Source organism: Argiope bruennichi, chromosome 1 (assembly GCF_947563725.1).
Source record: "Argiope bruennichi chromosome 1, qqArgBrue1.1, whole genome shotgun sequence".
Classification (NCBI taxonomy): Eukaryota; Metazoa; Arthropoda; class Arachnida; order Araneae; family Araneidae; genus Argiope; species Argiope bruennichi.
Window position 1 is genome coordinate 77,483,007 of NC_079151.1, and position 17,554 is coordinate 77,500,560.

Here is a 17,554-nt window from a genome sequence, read left to right on the forward strand (position 1 = left end):
TGTCATGTTATCTCTTTCTTGAGATTTAGGAGATAACAGATTACTTTGGTCTTCAAACGTATGCAAGTCAAGATAATTTATATATTTCTTATATTGAATTTTTATCACATATTGCATCAATTTATCATCAGTCACTACTTTTGGTGATCTACTGATCATCTGTCATATTAAATTGATAATGTACTCTTTAAAGTTGGTTGCGATTTTATCGAAAAGTGGCTTTAAATGTGCTCGCATTGCAATTCAACTACATCTGGGTTCAAGTGCAAGCATCTGTGTTTTTTGTTTTCTTTTAACTTTAAATTAAATCAATATTGTTCTCGTTTTTTTTTTGTTTGTTTTTCTCATTATTGTTCATAAGTTTCCATTTTGATTTTTAAATTCCTTGAGAGAAACATTTTTTTATTGAATATTTGTTTTCTGTTATTACAGCTTACACTTTGAAAAAAATATTTAGATAATTTTTAAAAATGTTATTCAAAATGAAAAAAATTCTAAAATTTTTTAAATAATTTTTTTAATTGTAATTAACTATTACATGCATAAAGTGCATGTAATAGTTAATGTAGCAAATCTTCAAAAATTTTTATTTCTACTGATTAAAAAACTCAATAAAAAAAAATAAAAAAAACAGATCATTCCATGTTGGACTTGACATTTTTCAAAAGTTTTCAAGCCGGAAAACCCAGTACCAACAAAAATATCAGCAGCAGATGATATTTTGATAAAGATGTTATATGGCTGTAATGTAAAAATGCATTATAATGCTACTCATGTTTATTTTTAGTTGAAAATCATATAAGAATTCTGATGGTATAAAAGATTAATATTCGTAAAAAAATATTTAAATAATGGAAATTCTAAAAAACATTTACGAAATGTAACGGATATAATGATGCTTATCAACAGTAAATTTCAAATCTAGTTTTGAAATTGGAAAACTTAGACTACTAATATACAAATTTGTATTTCTTTTAAGGTCACTGCTTAATAAATATTTCTGCAGCATTGTTAATTTCAGAGTTGATTAGCTTGTCATGTCACAGATTTTATGACTGCAAATGGAAGTACTATTTTAAATTATACTAGCACAATAAATATTGGTGGCATTTTGACTAGTTGGATAAGCAAATATAATGGCAGAATTGTATTAGCTGTAGAAGTTGGAAATTATCAAGATTTTATTTTCAGATTATGCTAGTAGGATAGATAAATGGATAGCAGAAGGTGGCAGGAGATCATTCATGACATATCCAGGCATTATAAACTTTCACATAAAATAAAAGTTGAGGAAATTCATCCAATAAGTGAACTGTTAGCAAATAAACATACTTTAAAGATACAAAGTATTTTTTTAAGTGATATAAGTGCTTCTAATTAGGAACTTCCTGCAAGATTAATTCAGATATCAAAAAATTGAAAAGTAAAAGCAAAAATTAAGAATCAGCATCTTAGTAACCATCATTAAAAATGAATAAAAACATAAAAGTTTTTCTTCTTTTCTTTAAATTTCTTTTAAAATAAAAAGAAAAGAAAGAAACATGTCAAACGAAGATCATAAGAAATTACTGATTTGAGTGAAATTTCTAAAACTGTAAATATAAGAGAATGGAGAAATAAGTTTTCGATGGAAAGAAATACTTTAAATAAAAGAAAACCATGAAAAACATTTTGTCCTGTTCAGATTATTAATTGATTACAAAAGATTTATTGCGAAGATCCTAAAATCCATCCATCTTGAAGAAAATACCTAACATTTTGATCAGACCAGATATGTATGTTTAAATTGAGTAAATGAACTGTGTTTCATTTTGTCACCCTGAAGTTAATTACTTTGAATTTTCACTATGAGTGGTTTACAAGATATTCCTCTCTCACATCAATCTTTAGTACAAATCAATAAAAAATTATGTAATTTACAAATTCAAATATTTTTCATTATATGTTTAGAAAATTTCTAAAGATAATATGCTTATATTTGAAGACAAAAATTCAATTGCCTCAGCTATTGAAGAACCTCTGCACACAACATAGAACACATGAGAAGCTAATAAAGAGCACCATTTCTTTTTTTCTCTAGCATAGTGTTTCTCTACCAAACAAAATTTTTTACTTTCTCGTACGTCAAATATACAAACAGAAGGTACTATAATCACAAAATAATATTAATAATTAAAGTGTCAGATTTTCATGAATATCCACTTTCTCAGATTTCTTAAAGTCCAAAAAAAAAATAATTAAATAAATGTAATAAAAATATAAAAATAAATAATTGAAATAATTTCTGTTTATGGATGAAAATTCATATATAGTCGTTATATCAAACTGATAAATTTCTATCAAATTTCGATTGGAATTTAAGTACACAAATTTTGTTGATGTCATTACGAATGCAAATGACAATATATATAAAAATACTAGCAACATTTGGCAACCAACCAATTCGTCAAGATTAATGCCCATTAAAATTTTCAATCAAATATTTTATATAACTTGGTTTCTGAACAGCTTCATTAAAATACTTTTTTAAAGCATCAAATTTTGATAGCCATAGAACTCATACCATTAGAAAAGCCTTAATCTGTCCTGTTCATTGTATTATGCATCTCTCTCGTTGTCTGCTAGTCCCTTAAAATTTGAACTTTACAATTCAAGTGGAAGTGACTAAACTTTAAATAGTACAACAAAAACTTTTTTTTAAAATATCAGTACTGAAAACAGAGTCATTCAACCTTGAAATTTTACATGCACTATGGAATTTTTCATACTTTATGCAATATCTCAAATAATTATTGAATAAAAATTTCTCTAATTCACCATAAAATTTAGTTTTACTTTTCAAAGAATTTAAATGATAAAAATTTAATGACAAAAATACTTGATTTTGTTTTTAGTCAATAAATTTAATTCAAAAAACTAATAAGTCTAAATTTTAAACTGTCCTTTGGTATGATTTGACACTCCCAACTTTTAAATATAAAAAAAAAAAACATATTTTCTATGATTAAACCTAACCAAATTATAAAAATTGCAATCACAGATTATAAACATTTGCATAATTTTTTACCAATCAAACTTGAAGAAACTTTGAGAATTGACTGCTATATTGTCTCTGAAACGATCGATGGAGCAGTCTAAAATTGTGCGTTTTTATAAGATAGTAATATTAAAATTTTCATAACTCACTTAGTTTTAGCTGCAATAGATTGGAGTTGTCTTTATATTAAAACAATTTGCCTTTCACAACCAGATGGTTCAGAAGGAATATCTTTTGACGACCAGCTGGTTCATTGGGAATATTGGTTAATTAAAAAAAAATTTTTTTAATAAATAGATATAACTTCATACGCATGATTCTAGCAAATTATCAGACATTAAAGCCATGTTCTTACATGTGCTGTTTATTGTGTACATGAACCTTTCTAATGGAATGTGGTACCATGATATCATGGAACTATTAAAAACATGAATATCTAGTTCATCTATGTTCTAAATTTTGCGATACTGTAATATTTTTATACATCTTGTAAATCAGACCAATATTAAGCAGGCAGATATAATTGTTCTCCGGCATTCAACAATTGAAAAAATATCCTGCCATCAGTGAAATAAATTCTGCCTTAAAAAATGAAAATGGCTTGTACTTAGGGTCAACAATGTAATCTATTGTTGAAAATCATGCAGAATAAAAAAAATTTAATTTTAAAAATCAGGAAATTTTACATGGCTACTAAACTGGTATCATTAAAAAGATATTTGAAAAATTAAGGAAAAATCTGGACAGTTATTAAATTGATATAAAAAAGATAATTTTTTAAATTTTAAAATGGTGTAAAATTTACTTTTTTTGTGATAATAATTTTGGACGTTATTGCAAGAAAATGTGTCACTTAATTTTCACTTAAATTCACTTAATTTTTAACTAATTTAAATTATAATTAATATTTAAACATCACTATAGAGTGCATATTAAATAAAACTTTTACATTAAAATTGAAAAAAAATCGTCTTGAGGTAACACATTTCTGATTCCAAAGTACATGTGTGCCAAATTTCCTAACTGAAGGTCAAATGATCTGGCTTTAAAAGTGCCAACATATGCACACATCATCATCTTTATTAATATGGATAAAGAGCTAGATAGATAAAATACGACACAAAATTTGCGCATCCAAGGCATAGATCTCTATAAAACTTTTTAACAATGTATGTAAACATGATAACTTAAAAATCAATTATACTCTGTTTCACCCTAACTTGGCAGTAGTGTATATTCTAGGCATGCCGAATCGCAGTCGTCGTCAGGGGAACAGGGTTACTTTAAAGTACAATGTTACTAGAAATGCAGATCGCTGGCGAAACTTTATCTCGCAAATTTTTCGCCATATAGTAAATATTTATTTACTTTGTCATATTATCACTTTATCGGAGAATTAATTGTTTTCTTATTTTCATTATTTTTTCAATATTATTGACACATTATTTTAATAAATCATTAAAGTTATTTCATTTCATTTCACCGTTTCTCAAAAGAAAACAATATATCTTTCAATATTCTGTAAAGCGTAGTTCAGCTAATGTTTTTCGAAAAGATATCTGTATCATCGTTCACATCTTTTAAAACTTTATCTAATGTTGGGATCTCATTTCTGCGAAAAAAATGCACGGATTTTTCGTCAAATACATATTAATGTAAAATCATCATATTTTACAAGACCTGAATGTTTATCTACTGAGCCTGGCCGCTTCTTTCCAGGGTGCTTAAAGGATGCCTTTATTTCTTTTTTCAAAAGGAAAACTGTTCATTGCGAAACATCTGTAAAATGCGAAACTTTATCAACGATTTGATTGATAGAATCTTGGGGGTTTTCTCGGAGTCGAGAATAAACATTTAATATGTTTTTACATGTTGCCCTTCTTGTTGGTTTCACTCGTCTTGAAGGTGTGCACAGCGTAGTCGGTGAAAACACTTTCTCTTTTTCAAACATTTTAGAAGTTAATAGAAATGACAAATCGAATAAATATTCACCAAACAAAACTAATAACTACTAATGCGATTAATAGTATCAAAAATATCAGCTGCTAAAAAAGCGAAAATAAAAATGTACGAAAGATGATAATGGTTGCGAACTGAATGAAGTTGAGTTGGCGGAGACGTAAAAGAAAAGTGTGCCAAATATTGACCTTGAAGACCGGTTCTAGCCAAAGTGGAATTCATTATGTCAATCTTTTAGTTTTATTCGTTCGCTTTATTTACAAAATACTTAACATTTAAGCACTTCTAACTTGAGAATGATTTTAAATACATATTCATAAAAAAAAGGATTTCTGTAATTTATGATGTTATTTGATAAATTTCTGCGCATTTTAACTATTTTAAAGTCGGAATTGATGGGGAACTCTTTCCCAACGCGGAGCGTCACATTTTCTACCTTTTACAATACTGCCAAGTTAGGGTGAAACAGAGTATAAATATACTACTAAGATTGCAGTTTTGTATAAAATTTTGATTTTAATAGATAAAAAAAAAGAAAGAAAAGACACTTAAGGAGCACATTTTCTTCTCTATACAGCAAAATACAAAATGAACATAAGCAAGACTTAAAATCTGAGGACTTGTAATGTTCATGGCTTTTCTCAAGGTCCACAATTTTTATATGGTATGACAGGAAGGGATAGTGCTTTTACTAAAGAAGTACACAAGAAAATTTTGAGAAGACTCCTCCCACTGTTTGTGTGTGTGCACGTGTGTTCATTGTCACTTTTCTCACTTGCACTTTAATCATTAATCAGTTAAACAAACAATACATAAAATAATTGACAAAAGAAATAAAATACATAAAAAAAGAAAAATAAAGAAAAGAAATTTATATAAAATTTAATAATGCATTATATTTTTCTAACATGCATAAATGATCTGTAAATACTACAGAAAATTCCATTATTTATATATCAGGGACATAATATTATAAGTATGCAACTAATTACTTAATAATAAAATTTGGTTTTCCGTCAAATGTTTTAAAGTGCATATTGTATAGAAATAATGTAACATGACCTATACCAACTAAAACCTGGTTTGTTTGTTTTTTGGGAGCAGGAGGGATCTTTTTTAAAAAATAAGGTAAGTAAAGTTGCTCCAATTCTTTGGCATAGGAAATACTAAAGAATAACAATATGATATTTAAATAACAATCTATATTCAAATTTCCAAAAAATAAAATAAAAGCTTAAATAAATAAAAAAAAAAAGGAAATCAGAACTTACTCCCTATTTTCATTGGAAGGAATGGGATTGGTACATTTCTGTTTATTATATCGAGCAACATGAGCACATTGCTTAAATGGAGCAGATTTATCCTCCAAAATATGTCGAATGCAAAAAGCATAGCCATTGATGCGTCTCTGTTTACAAAGTTTACCACTGTATGAACATAAAGGTTTCTTATTCAGAGGAGAGTAATGGATATGTTTCCCTTCAAACATCATGGGCTATATCTCAAAACAGACCTACAGTCTGCCTTTAGATGATAAAAGCTGAAAAAAATTAGCCAAAATCAGAAGCCTATAATAATATTTTTCACAAAAAAATATGAATTTTGATAATGTATGTGTCAACGTCTTGTTTTCTTACTTAGACATGCAATAAAATTTTTTCACAATGTATAAAAAAAAATTGTAAATCAACAGCCAGATAGAATGATTAATTGCTGAACTGATTGATAATTCAAAGAGTTTTAATCTATCTTTCTTCACTTCTCTTCCCTTAATATATATTTTTTAATCCATAAAGAAGTATAAGAATAAATCGTGAAAATGACAATGTTCATATTGTCTAACAAAACATAACTTTAAACACTACTTAAAAAAAAAAAAAAGAATACATTACATGCAAATTTTAGAGCTGAAATCAGCCAGTTAGAAAAATTCTTAAACTATTTCAGAAATCATTTCAGATACGAAATATATTATATATTTCCATATTTTATATTATCTATTTTATAATGCAAATGAATATATTTTTTATTCATCAATATGATCATTATTTAAAAAGTTTTATAAAACTAAAATTAGGATTTTTTTTTTGAATGTGGTGCATTGCACATAATTTATATGAGCTTTTAATCTTAAATATTTTATCAAAAATAACGTAAAAAATAAAATAGCATTATTTTTATGAAAAAAATATACAAAACAGCATTGAAAATAATAAGAAAGAAACTGACAATAAGTATTAAATAAAAAAAAAAAAAGATGAAAAACTATAAAAAGTATGTTGCTCAAAAAAATACAAGAAAAAATTTTAAGAAAGAAATACTCTCCAACCCCCCCCCCCCCAAAAAAAAAATTTCTCCTTGTAAATGCATTAGTAAGATTATTAATCTAATTGGTTTAAAAGATATTTCATTACAAAAATTGCAACACTATATTATTTAAACTTAACCACATAGGTTTAAAAAGATATTTCATATCAAAAATTTCAACACTATGTTATTTAAACTGAACCAAATAATAGATGAATTCTTCAGTTAAAACCAAAATTAATTTGATTTGATTTGGTTGAAATTAATTTAATAACCACAGGCGTAATTGAGGCTTTATCCAACATCTTAAGTTTGGGGGGACTTCCAAGTGAAGAGGGGGTGGGAATCAACTTTTTAATATTCTTTTTGCATAAAAAAATCCAAATGCTAAAATAAAACCTCAATTTGTTATAAATATTTGGAATAATTTGTTATAAACATTTTATTTATTTCATATGTTTTATATCAAGCTCTGTATAGATACAAGTCTTATAAGAAAGCTATAGAAACCTATAGGTAAAGTTCCAAGCATATTTTCACTAATAAGGTATAAATGAAAACCAAATAATAATAACAGTGGTTGAAAGCAATGAAAACTGAATATAGGTAATTTCACAAATATACAAATTATCATACAGAAGATTTTCTATAAAAAAAATGAATGGTTAATGAATTGGTATGTATGAATATTAATTAAACTATCAATTGATAATCATACAAAAATATGGTCGTAACTTCCCAACCAACAGATTTAAAAGAAATTACTCTTTAAAAATAAAATTAGCAAATGAAAAATTTAACAAACAAAATTCAATTTATTCAGATATATGAAAACATCATATATTTTCATATTTTTAATAGTTTACAAATACTTTCTCACCAAATTTCCATGCTACATCAGCAAGAAAACATGCCTATAAATAAAGACTTTTTTAAAGAATTAAATTTTTAATCTGGAACACACTAATCTACCACCAGAGACTTTACCACAAGATCACTGATTGTATCTCCTGAAAACTATATGGAATATGACAGTAATATATTTTATGATCAGTGTGTACTCATTGTTCATATAAGAGATTTGTAACAATCAGCTGGTAAAGGATATATACTCATCTGTATCAATGTAATGCATTTAGCAAAACTATTTGGGAATAAAGGACACTGTATGCATTTTATGGAACAGAATGTAAAACAATTATCTTTTAGTCTTTAATATAAATGCATCAATATTTTCACTTACTACTTAATTTTAAAAGTTATACACTAATCAATAAAAGAATTACATAAAATTATTTATTGATTCTTTCTTCTCACTACACAATCCAAAAATAGAAGCTTGCAGATATAGATTTTGGAATTGTTGGCCGAGAATATATATACATATATATATTCTCATTCAAAGTATGTAACATTTTATTTCATTTTTTAATTTTAAAATTATTTGTGGAAGGTCAACTAAAATTCAGGTAAAGATTTTTTAAATTATCAAAAACTAACAACAGACATTCATTTACAAAATGTTACAAATTCCAATATCCCTTTTCTTCATCTGAGGATGCTAAAAAACACATGAATCAATAATGTATAAATTAATGGTAAAAAATGCCTTTAAAAAGTATATGATGAATACTGATGGTATTTTTCCATATAATTAGTAAACTCAAAATTCCAATAGCCAATTCCCATAAATTTTTCTCTTCAACTTGCCAGTAGGTACAAGATCAATCTACAGCCCTAAATTATTTTTTTTAAAAATTTAATAATATGTTTCAAAAATTTAAACAAGATTATTCTAAATAAATTGAAATATTAAAAGAATGTGCAGGAGAAAATTTACAAATAAAATGAAAAAAGAAAACTGCTAAAAAAAATTCATATATAAAACAAAGAAAGCAATAAATTTACAAATAATATCAAATACATGCCATTAAAAATATTTTAGACAGTTTCATTTCAATTAAATTTAACCTCCAATAGTAAATAAAGAATAATAAGTATAAAATGCAAATATCTGAAAATGAAGCACTAATTCACACTTAATTCCTAACAAAAGCTGGTACTACCTTCATAGCAGCTACTGGACTTACTTGGCAACCTTAGGATTATATCAAACTGCAACTATGATTTCATCAATAGAATTATAATTAATGGTTTTGATGAGAATTCAACACCATCTTGGTGACTGAATCTCAGAGGCTGCTATAAGGAATTAATGATGATTTTTTGAAAATTTACTAAATAAATTTCTATTTCATCACAGTTATTTTTCAAAAAAAAAAAAAAAAAAAATATTTACTCACCATCATAGCTATAACTTTAATCCATTTTGAAAACTAATATCAGCATCCCATCTAATGAACGAGAAAATTTTAAAAACAAAGGGAAGGAGAGAATGGCAACTTCCTGAAAAGTAAATTATAAATAATAAGACACTATAACATCAATTCATGATGCAATTCTCTAACTAAGATGATTATGAATATCCGTATTTAATTGGTACTTGTGAATTTACCACAACTTTTGACTTAACTTGACGTCACCAGAGAACTTTAATCTTGACTATAAATTAATGACAAACCGAGCCAACAACTAAAATGACATATTTGGCTATTAATCATTAATTACAAAAAACATAACCTCTATGACAATTTTTTTGGCTCCATTAATATGTAAGTGCCAGTTACTTCACTAATACATAAAATCCACTTCAAAAATGGCAATATTTTAGTAAACTAAGTTCAGAATTCACAGAATAAAATATTCTGTCCATCTAATAAAAAGTACATTAATTTGTCAGGTATTTAGGAAGTGATTGACAAAAGGAGGCAAAAAAGAGGAAATCCAAAAAATAAAACAAAATAATACACAAATGAACAACATGCAAAAAGTAGACATTAAATAGTCAATATACAGAAAAAAAATTATTAAAATTAGAGCCCAAATAGCTTTTTTGTTTATTTCAAAATACATATATATATACACGTAAGAAATTAATAGCATATAATCTTCCCAAAAGTATTTTGAGAAATATATTGTCCAAGATAAATTTAAATGTATATAAGGCAACAAATATAAGGAAAAAAAAAATCAATACTTTATTGAAAACATATCTCACTAACACATTTTAGCAAGAGTTACTTAATTGGTCAATGGACTTTTTAGGACATCTCATCATAATACTAACTTTCTTTTACTTTCATTGCCATAGCTCAACAGGCATTTCATATTTTGCTTTTGAGCACCAGTGACATTGATACAAGTAGCTTCATTTTATTTACAAGATTCAGATATGGAAGAAATTTTTATGACCTAGGACTTCATTTTTAAAGATGAATATTTCTCTGCAAATTGACAGCTTTCTAGACATTTCCTTTGATACTAGCTTCTTCCTTAATTGCTTATCAAATACTTCTTTTTTCCATTTTTCTAAGAATATCAGCTTTGTACTTACTAGCTACTAAATTTATTTTTGCATGACCTCCAACATTGGTTACATAGCCATTAGTAACATTTCTGACTGATATATTACATATAACATAATATCAATAACCATTGAAAAATATGTATTTCCAAAGAATTCTGACTAGTTAAAACAAATATTTTCAAACATTATTCATGCCATTTATTATTGATAAAATATATATGGCTAATTTTAAATTAAAAATCACATGATATAATTTGTTGATCAAAAAATGAACACTATATGTTAGACATTTGCAATTTTGTTTTATTAAATAGCAAGAACTTTTGCTTTTCTTCAGTCATCATTGCTAAGATTAACATCATAAAAAATTCACAGTCATTTTAGTTACAAGTTTAGCGACTCTAGAGTTTTTGCATTCATGCCAGAATAAGTTTTCTCCCTCCCACAAACCACATTAAAAATACTTCCACTATTTGCACTGTTGTGAGGAAAGATTTGGGAAAAGAGTATCTTCAACATATTATGTAATTTTCCATATTTAAGCCTTTTCTTATAATTTTTCATAGTTTTTCATTACATATCCACAATTCTGTAGTTTTCCTCTAATTTCCATAGAAACTATGAAAACTCCATAGCTGTTGAAAATTACATTTCTATCTAATATTAATTTCTGTCCATTTAATCTTTCAGATAGTCCTTTTTTTAAGCAACTGAACTGCAGATTTCTTAAAAAGCAGAAAAATGTGAAAAATAAATAATAATAATAAATTTAAAATAAACACAAAAAAATTGATTGTGGAAGAACTACAACTTTCAGTATCCGTTTTAGATTTCTTTCAATATGAATATATATCAGATTTTGAATAAATTATAACGATAATAATTTTACATTTGACTTCTTACTTTATGAGATATATACTTCTTACTAATGAGATATACAGCACAAGTAAATAAGATATATATACTAAACTAACTTGAGAATGCTAAACACATTCTTTTCTACAAGAAAACATTTTTGCACTTCTATTATTAGCATTTAATACACATTTGGAAATTATAACATTTTTTCTTCCTTGACTTTCCAACATTAATTAAGATAACACTAAAAAAGAACTATATACCTGCAATAAATTTAGGACCCATAATAGCTTGCTCTGTGTCATTTAAAATATATCACTCAGTCAATAAAAATATATCACTCTTTATGGTTGCATTAAATTGAGTTTGTTTTAAATTTTACCCATACATGTTTAGCATCATTCTTTACAGAATATGATAAGATTTGGTACAGTATGTGTTTTCAAAAAAACATTCCAAAATAATGTTAATTAACCAAGTCTCTCATCTGTAATACTTAAGGAAACTAACATTCAGCAAGAAATTAAAATGAAAACTATGGCATCTGTACCTTATTCTTATGTCGAACCTAAATGGTATATACTAAAATTTGGTTTAATTTTGTTAAATTTTAAATTTTATTGCAAATTAGAAGTGTTTGCATTTCTTCTTCATAGATGGCAGCACAATCTAAGTTACAAGTTGGTTGAATTTGATGGTATAACTATTTGTGACACCATTTGTTTACTTAATAAGTTACATGCATTATCTCATTCTTGTAATGTATGAATTATTATTTTACAACAAGAATTTGCCTAACATCTTATTTTTTTTATTGTTCTGAATTAAATCATCCAAAAGTGATTAAAATACATTTGTCCCTTCAAATTTCTTTTAAGACTTCAGAAGTTGGTATAGTTTTAAATATATTAATAGTTTTAAATGTCTTATATATTAAATATAGTTTAAATGGTATAGTTTTAATATAAAATATGACCAACAGTTGCTATTTGGCAGCTATGTATCATTTTTAAGAAACCTTATATTATGCATAATTATCAGTATTATGCATAATTTACTGAAAAAGCTGAGATCTCATAAACATGAATATTTTTTCCAGTGTCAATCTGTAACATAACAATACCTTTAAACTTTTGGATTCGTAACATGTGCATAAACTTTCATTTTCATCTAGTTAAAATATAGTTTTAAAAAAATTCAAAATGGCCAAAAGTAATGAGGATAATCCCTCTAGATTATAACATTTTATACATTCCTTAAATTTTATTTTTCGCCATTGAATATGTTAATAAACTTGTAATTTATGAAAACAAATTTAATACAGAAACATAACTTTAAATTTTCATAAACATGCATATATCATTTTAAAGTCATTTCTGTATCATAAAAATTTAATTAGTAAAAAATTGTCACTAGGGATTGCAATACCGGACCAAAAGTTCAATACCGGTATTCGGTATTTTTTAAATCTTAATACCGGTATTAGAAATTTTAGAAAAAGAAAGAAAATGCAAGTGTTTCTTTGTTTTATTTGCCTGTTTTATTAGAGAGTGTAAATATCACAAAAAATAATTTGTAACTTATAAATTATAACAGTATATAATCACAAAAAAGTAAAGAAACATTTTATTTATTTAAATCACAAAAAAGTGTAAATATCACTATTCTGTCTGGGGTACTATTACAACTTTTTGAAATGTGATTTAAAAAAACATAATGCATCCATTGTACTGTCATTAAGCCTGAAAAGTAATTTTGTGTAAAAATGACCAGCTGTCGAAAACGCTCTTTCGGCATCTATGCTAGTTGGTGGTACTGTCAGCAATGCGTGATATAATTTTTTCCAAGTATTTACCTCTAAATTCCTGATCTTCAAATAAATCGATTTCTCGTCGGATGGTTTTGGATATAGCTGATTTCTGTATTGTATTTTGGTTCATTGAAATTTTTTTATTTATCGCTAGTTCTAATTTTTGTTCAAGAGACAATTCCTTTTCACTATCGACAGTAGTGACATCATAATCTTCGATAATTGAATTCGAATTGATAATTAGCTAATTAATTGCCTTCGTTATGGAGACATAAAAACAAAAACGCATACTATTTTGCTATGTTCGCGATACCTGAACATATAGTGGAGAAATTTTAAAAATTTCCAATAAATACCGAAAAACCGGTTTTTAAACTTGTGAATACCGGTATTACAAAATTGTGCAAATGGCTCAAAATACTGGTATTCGGTATCCCGGTATTGCAATCCCTAATTGTCACTTTTATTTTATTTTAAGAATTTATTCATCTATACAACTCACTAAACAATATATTATGCTTCTTAAAATTTTAATTGATATAAAGAAATTCATTTCTAACTCTGTAGCTCAAATTTATTTATTAGTATTAAAAAAAAAAATTCTGGAACCTTAAGATTACTAAGATATATACAGGTATATAAAAAATGAAGTTCTTTCCACAATAAATACCAAATATTTACTAAAAATTTCAAAATGATAGAATAGCAAAAAAGACAACAAGGACAAACAACATTTATTTGAGAATAAAAAATATTTACTTGCTAGCTGACGTTTACTATATACAAATCTTGCAGATATACTGCTAAAAGTTAGAAAATCTAAACTTCTCATTTCTCTTTCAAATGTCCTTTAGAAAGCCACAATTGTTATTAAAACTCAAAATATAAATGCTATGAAAGAAATATAGAATTTTAATGAATATAGCAATCAAACCCCATATTTTCTAATAAACAGGAACTTTTACTAGCATTTTTAAATTAATTAAGTTCATTCAATTAATACATTGAAGGTAAACTTCAAATGATCTGCAAGATCGATTTTAATATTCATGCTTTAGAAATTCTATTTATAATTAAGAAAGTATCAAGTACAGGCAGATAAAAGATTGAAGTTAAAAAAAAAATTTATATTGATAAGCAAGACTTTATAAAATCTGAATATTTAAATCATTGTATTCATAACTGAAACAATTTTTAAGTACTTGTAGAAAAAAAAAATATTAAAGAATATTTTGTATTGCAGTAAATGCAATTCCTTCTTCAAAAAAAATCAGTTCATTTTTTTTAAACATAATTCCCAATATTTTGCTTTTTACTAAAATAATTTCTATCAAAGTTAATAAATTTACAGCTTCGAAAGAATTTTTTTAAAAATTTAACTTACCATCATAATTGATTAATTTAAATGATATTTATCAGTGTCGATAAACAATGTCGTATTAATATCGTTTTTAATTAAAATTTTTCTGACATCTAAGCAGTTCCACAAGTATATTTTGAGATTAGCAAGTAGAAAGCTTAATATAAATTAAGCATTTGCCTTCAGATACTTTCTGGAGATATCAGTGATAGTAAGTAGAAAAGCAACCATTGCAAAAAGACAAGACTGTTCTGAACCGTTTTATGACTCTCTTTATAAAGGGAAAAGAAATAAACATTTGGCATTTTGGCAGTCCAAATGTATGGCTGTCTGAGGTAAATTAGAAGTCAGAGGTTAGAGCTTTGCTAATAAGGTTAATAATTTTCTGATTAGATGTGTAATAAAATAAAATTCAAAAAGCTATGTCTTTTTAAAACTTTAACTTTTTTCCACATTCACTTTAATGCTGATACTAAATAAGGAAAAAAAGAATTTTTTTAATAATTTTTTGTATATTTTTCATAAAGCACATTTTAAATTCCTTTATGTTTTGAATGAAATATTTATATAAGAAAATCACATGATTAACCTGTTTATCGTGTGATTTTCTTATATAAATATTTCTCTCTATATATACTATGTCTATTTAAATAACATACATATCATAGAACAGGGCCATAGTAATCCTTTCGTGAATCAGAATTACACGACATTGAACAATGGAGAGAAAAAAAAGAATCCAGACAATTTCTACAATATTTTGTACACTTCATTTAAGATGAAAACAGTAAAAAATGCAATTAATTTTACCACATGTGCAGTTTTATACATTATTGAAAATGTATATAATTTTTAAACAAATATATGAAAATGTACCATTTTAAAGATTTAATTATGTGAATAGGTGATGTTTCTTTATCAATTTACATACTAATGTATCTTTATCAATTAATTAATCTATGAAATTTGTACAGCCAATGAATGAATAAAAATATACTGTGTAAAACAAAAACAAATCATTTTAAAGTAATTAAAAAATCAGTAGCATCTGAACTGAAGAAAAGAATCTTTACTGTATTCTATAGATGTCTAGTAAATAGCACAATGATGAATCTTGAGAGATAGAATTTTTTGGATGAAAATATTTCCCAACTTTCATTACGTCCATTAGAGTGAAAAAAAAAAAAAAAAAACATACCTCGAAATTAATTTTTAACAAAAACAAATATATTTTGTAATCAGTAAAAAATAAAAAAAATTTCAGTCAATCCCACAAATATTAATAATTTCTGATTTATAACAACTTTTGTTTTAACTTTAATGAACAAAGTAAGGAATAAAAAAAAATATATAATTTTACATTACATTATTTAGTTTGAATTGCTTTTGAACTGTTTGTTATTTTAGACACAATTTACAAAACACAACCAATTATTGTGACCAAATAGTTTACAATCTAAATAATCATCCGTTTTCAGCAAATATATCTTAAATAAAAAATAAGGTTTTTTTGATAGAAATATTGTTCACATATATTCTATTCTAAAAAAAATTTAAGATTTCGCCTTCCAAACATAATATAGATTACAATACCTAGAAAAATGTAGATATCAATAAATATTTTTAAATACCAGAAAACAAATTATGTGATATGTTGCAAACTGAGAAATAAATGTACTCATTAACTGCAATATAAATAAAATTTAAAAAAAAACTGGAATCCCAAAGCTGATGCTAAAAATTAAAGTCAGTAGAGTAAATATTATTTGAAATGAAAACAATAATGAAGTTTGTTTTAGGAATCATTGAATATCAATCTAATATTTCATTTGAAGGATACTTTATATCTAAAAAAATAATAGTAATCAAAAAGAAAATATGTAAAAAATATAAAGTGAGGGAAAAAATTTCATTTACCTTAATGCCACAGTTTTGTTTATAAACACTCAAATTATAATTGTCTTGACAAATAAATAAAAAAAATTACCCAGGAAATATTTGAACCACATAATTCAACCATTTCACACCTTTCGATATGATTTTAATTTAAATTCCGAGAAGACAGAATCAGGTAATAAGAATTTCTGAAAACATAACATAACAATGCCAAAAAAGAATTAAAGCTAAGCCTACGTACATAAGCAACAGAATTCCTTTAAAGGTTGTAAGAAAGAGGTTGACTCACTATTTTATTATAAAACTCCGTCTCTAATATAATAAACACACATAATCCAAGTTTTTCTGAATAATTTTTCCCAGGATGAAGGACATTAATATACTAACAAACATATTTACCATTAACTTCACATTTCCGAAGATCAATCACAACAAATAATATGGCTCCCGTGCACCATTATATTTGTTTTGTTATTTACTCTAATTTTGAAGAATTCTTTTTATTTCAAAAAAAATTTTGAATGATATTTTTAAAGCTTGTAAAAATATTGAATCAGGAGAAAAGCTTAAATATTATTTTTAAATATGTAAAATCACATGTCATAACAAGCTAACATTAAATAGTTAGATGCTTTATAAGCTAATTGAATGAAAGAGCACTAGAGCTGTAACCTTAAAAAAAGATTGATATTTAACTGGAAACTAAATACTAAGAAAAATTTTAACATGAAAATACTACTGTGTATATAAATATAATTTTCATTGATTCTCTTTTTTTATCATGCCACACATTTCGGAAAGACATTTCAATTAAGATAAAAATTGTTCTAAACTCATGAGCACGTGATGAGGGTAAACAGCATAGGTGATTTGGGCTTTAGAAATTGTTCAGAAGTTTCT

At 25.7% G+C, this 17,554-nt stretch overlaps 1 protein-coding gene across 3 annotated transcripts in view; it reads right to left on the reverse strand.

Moving 5' to 3' along the window:
* LOC129977422 (INO80 complex subunit D-B-like) overlaps positions 1-17,151 on the reverse strand; it is a 29,328-nt gene extending 12,177 nt beyond the window's left edge. The window contains exons 1-3 of one of the 3 annotated variants that reach the window (XM_056090561.1): positions 17,054-17,151; positions 9,607-9,709; positions 6,268-6,536 (exon numbers count right to left, since the gene is read on the reverse strand). In XM_056090561.1, the coding sequence (XP_055946536.1) occupies positions 6,268-6,488 (221 nt within the window). In that variant the 5' untranslated portion in view covers positions 6,489-6,536; positions 9,607-9,709; positions 17,054-17,151. Of the gene's footprint in view, positions 1-6,267; positions 6,537-9,606; positions 9,710-16,895 lie in introns of all 3 variants that reach the window. The other 2 variants (XM_056090560.1, XM_056090562.1) reach the window with 2 other exon arrangements.
* Between the last annotated feature and the right edge of the window lie 403 nt (positions 17,152-17,554).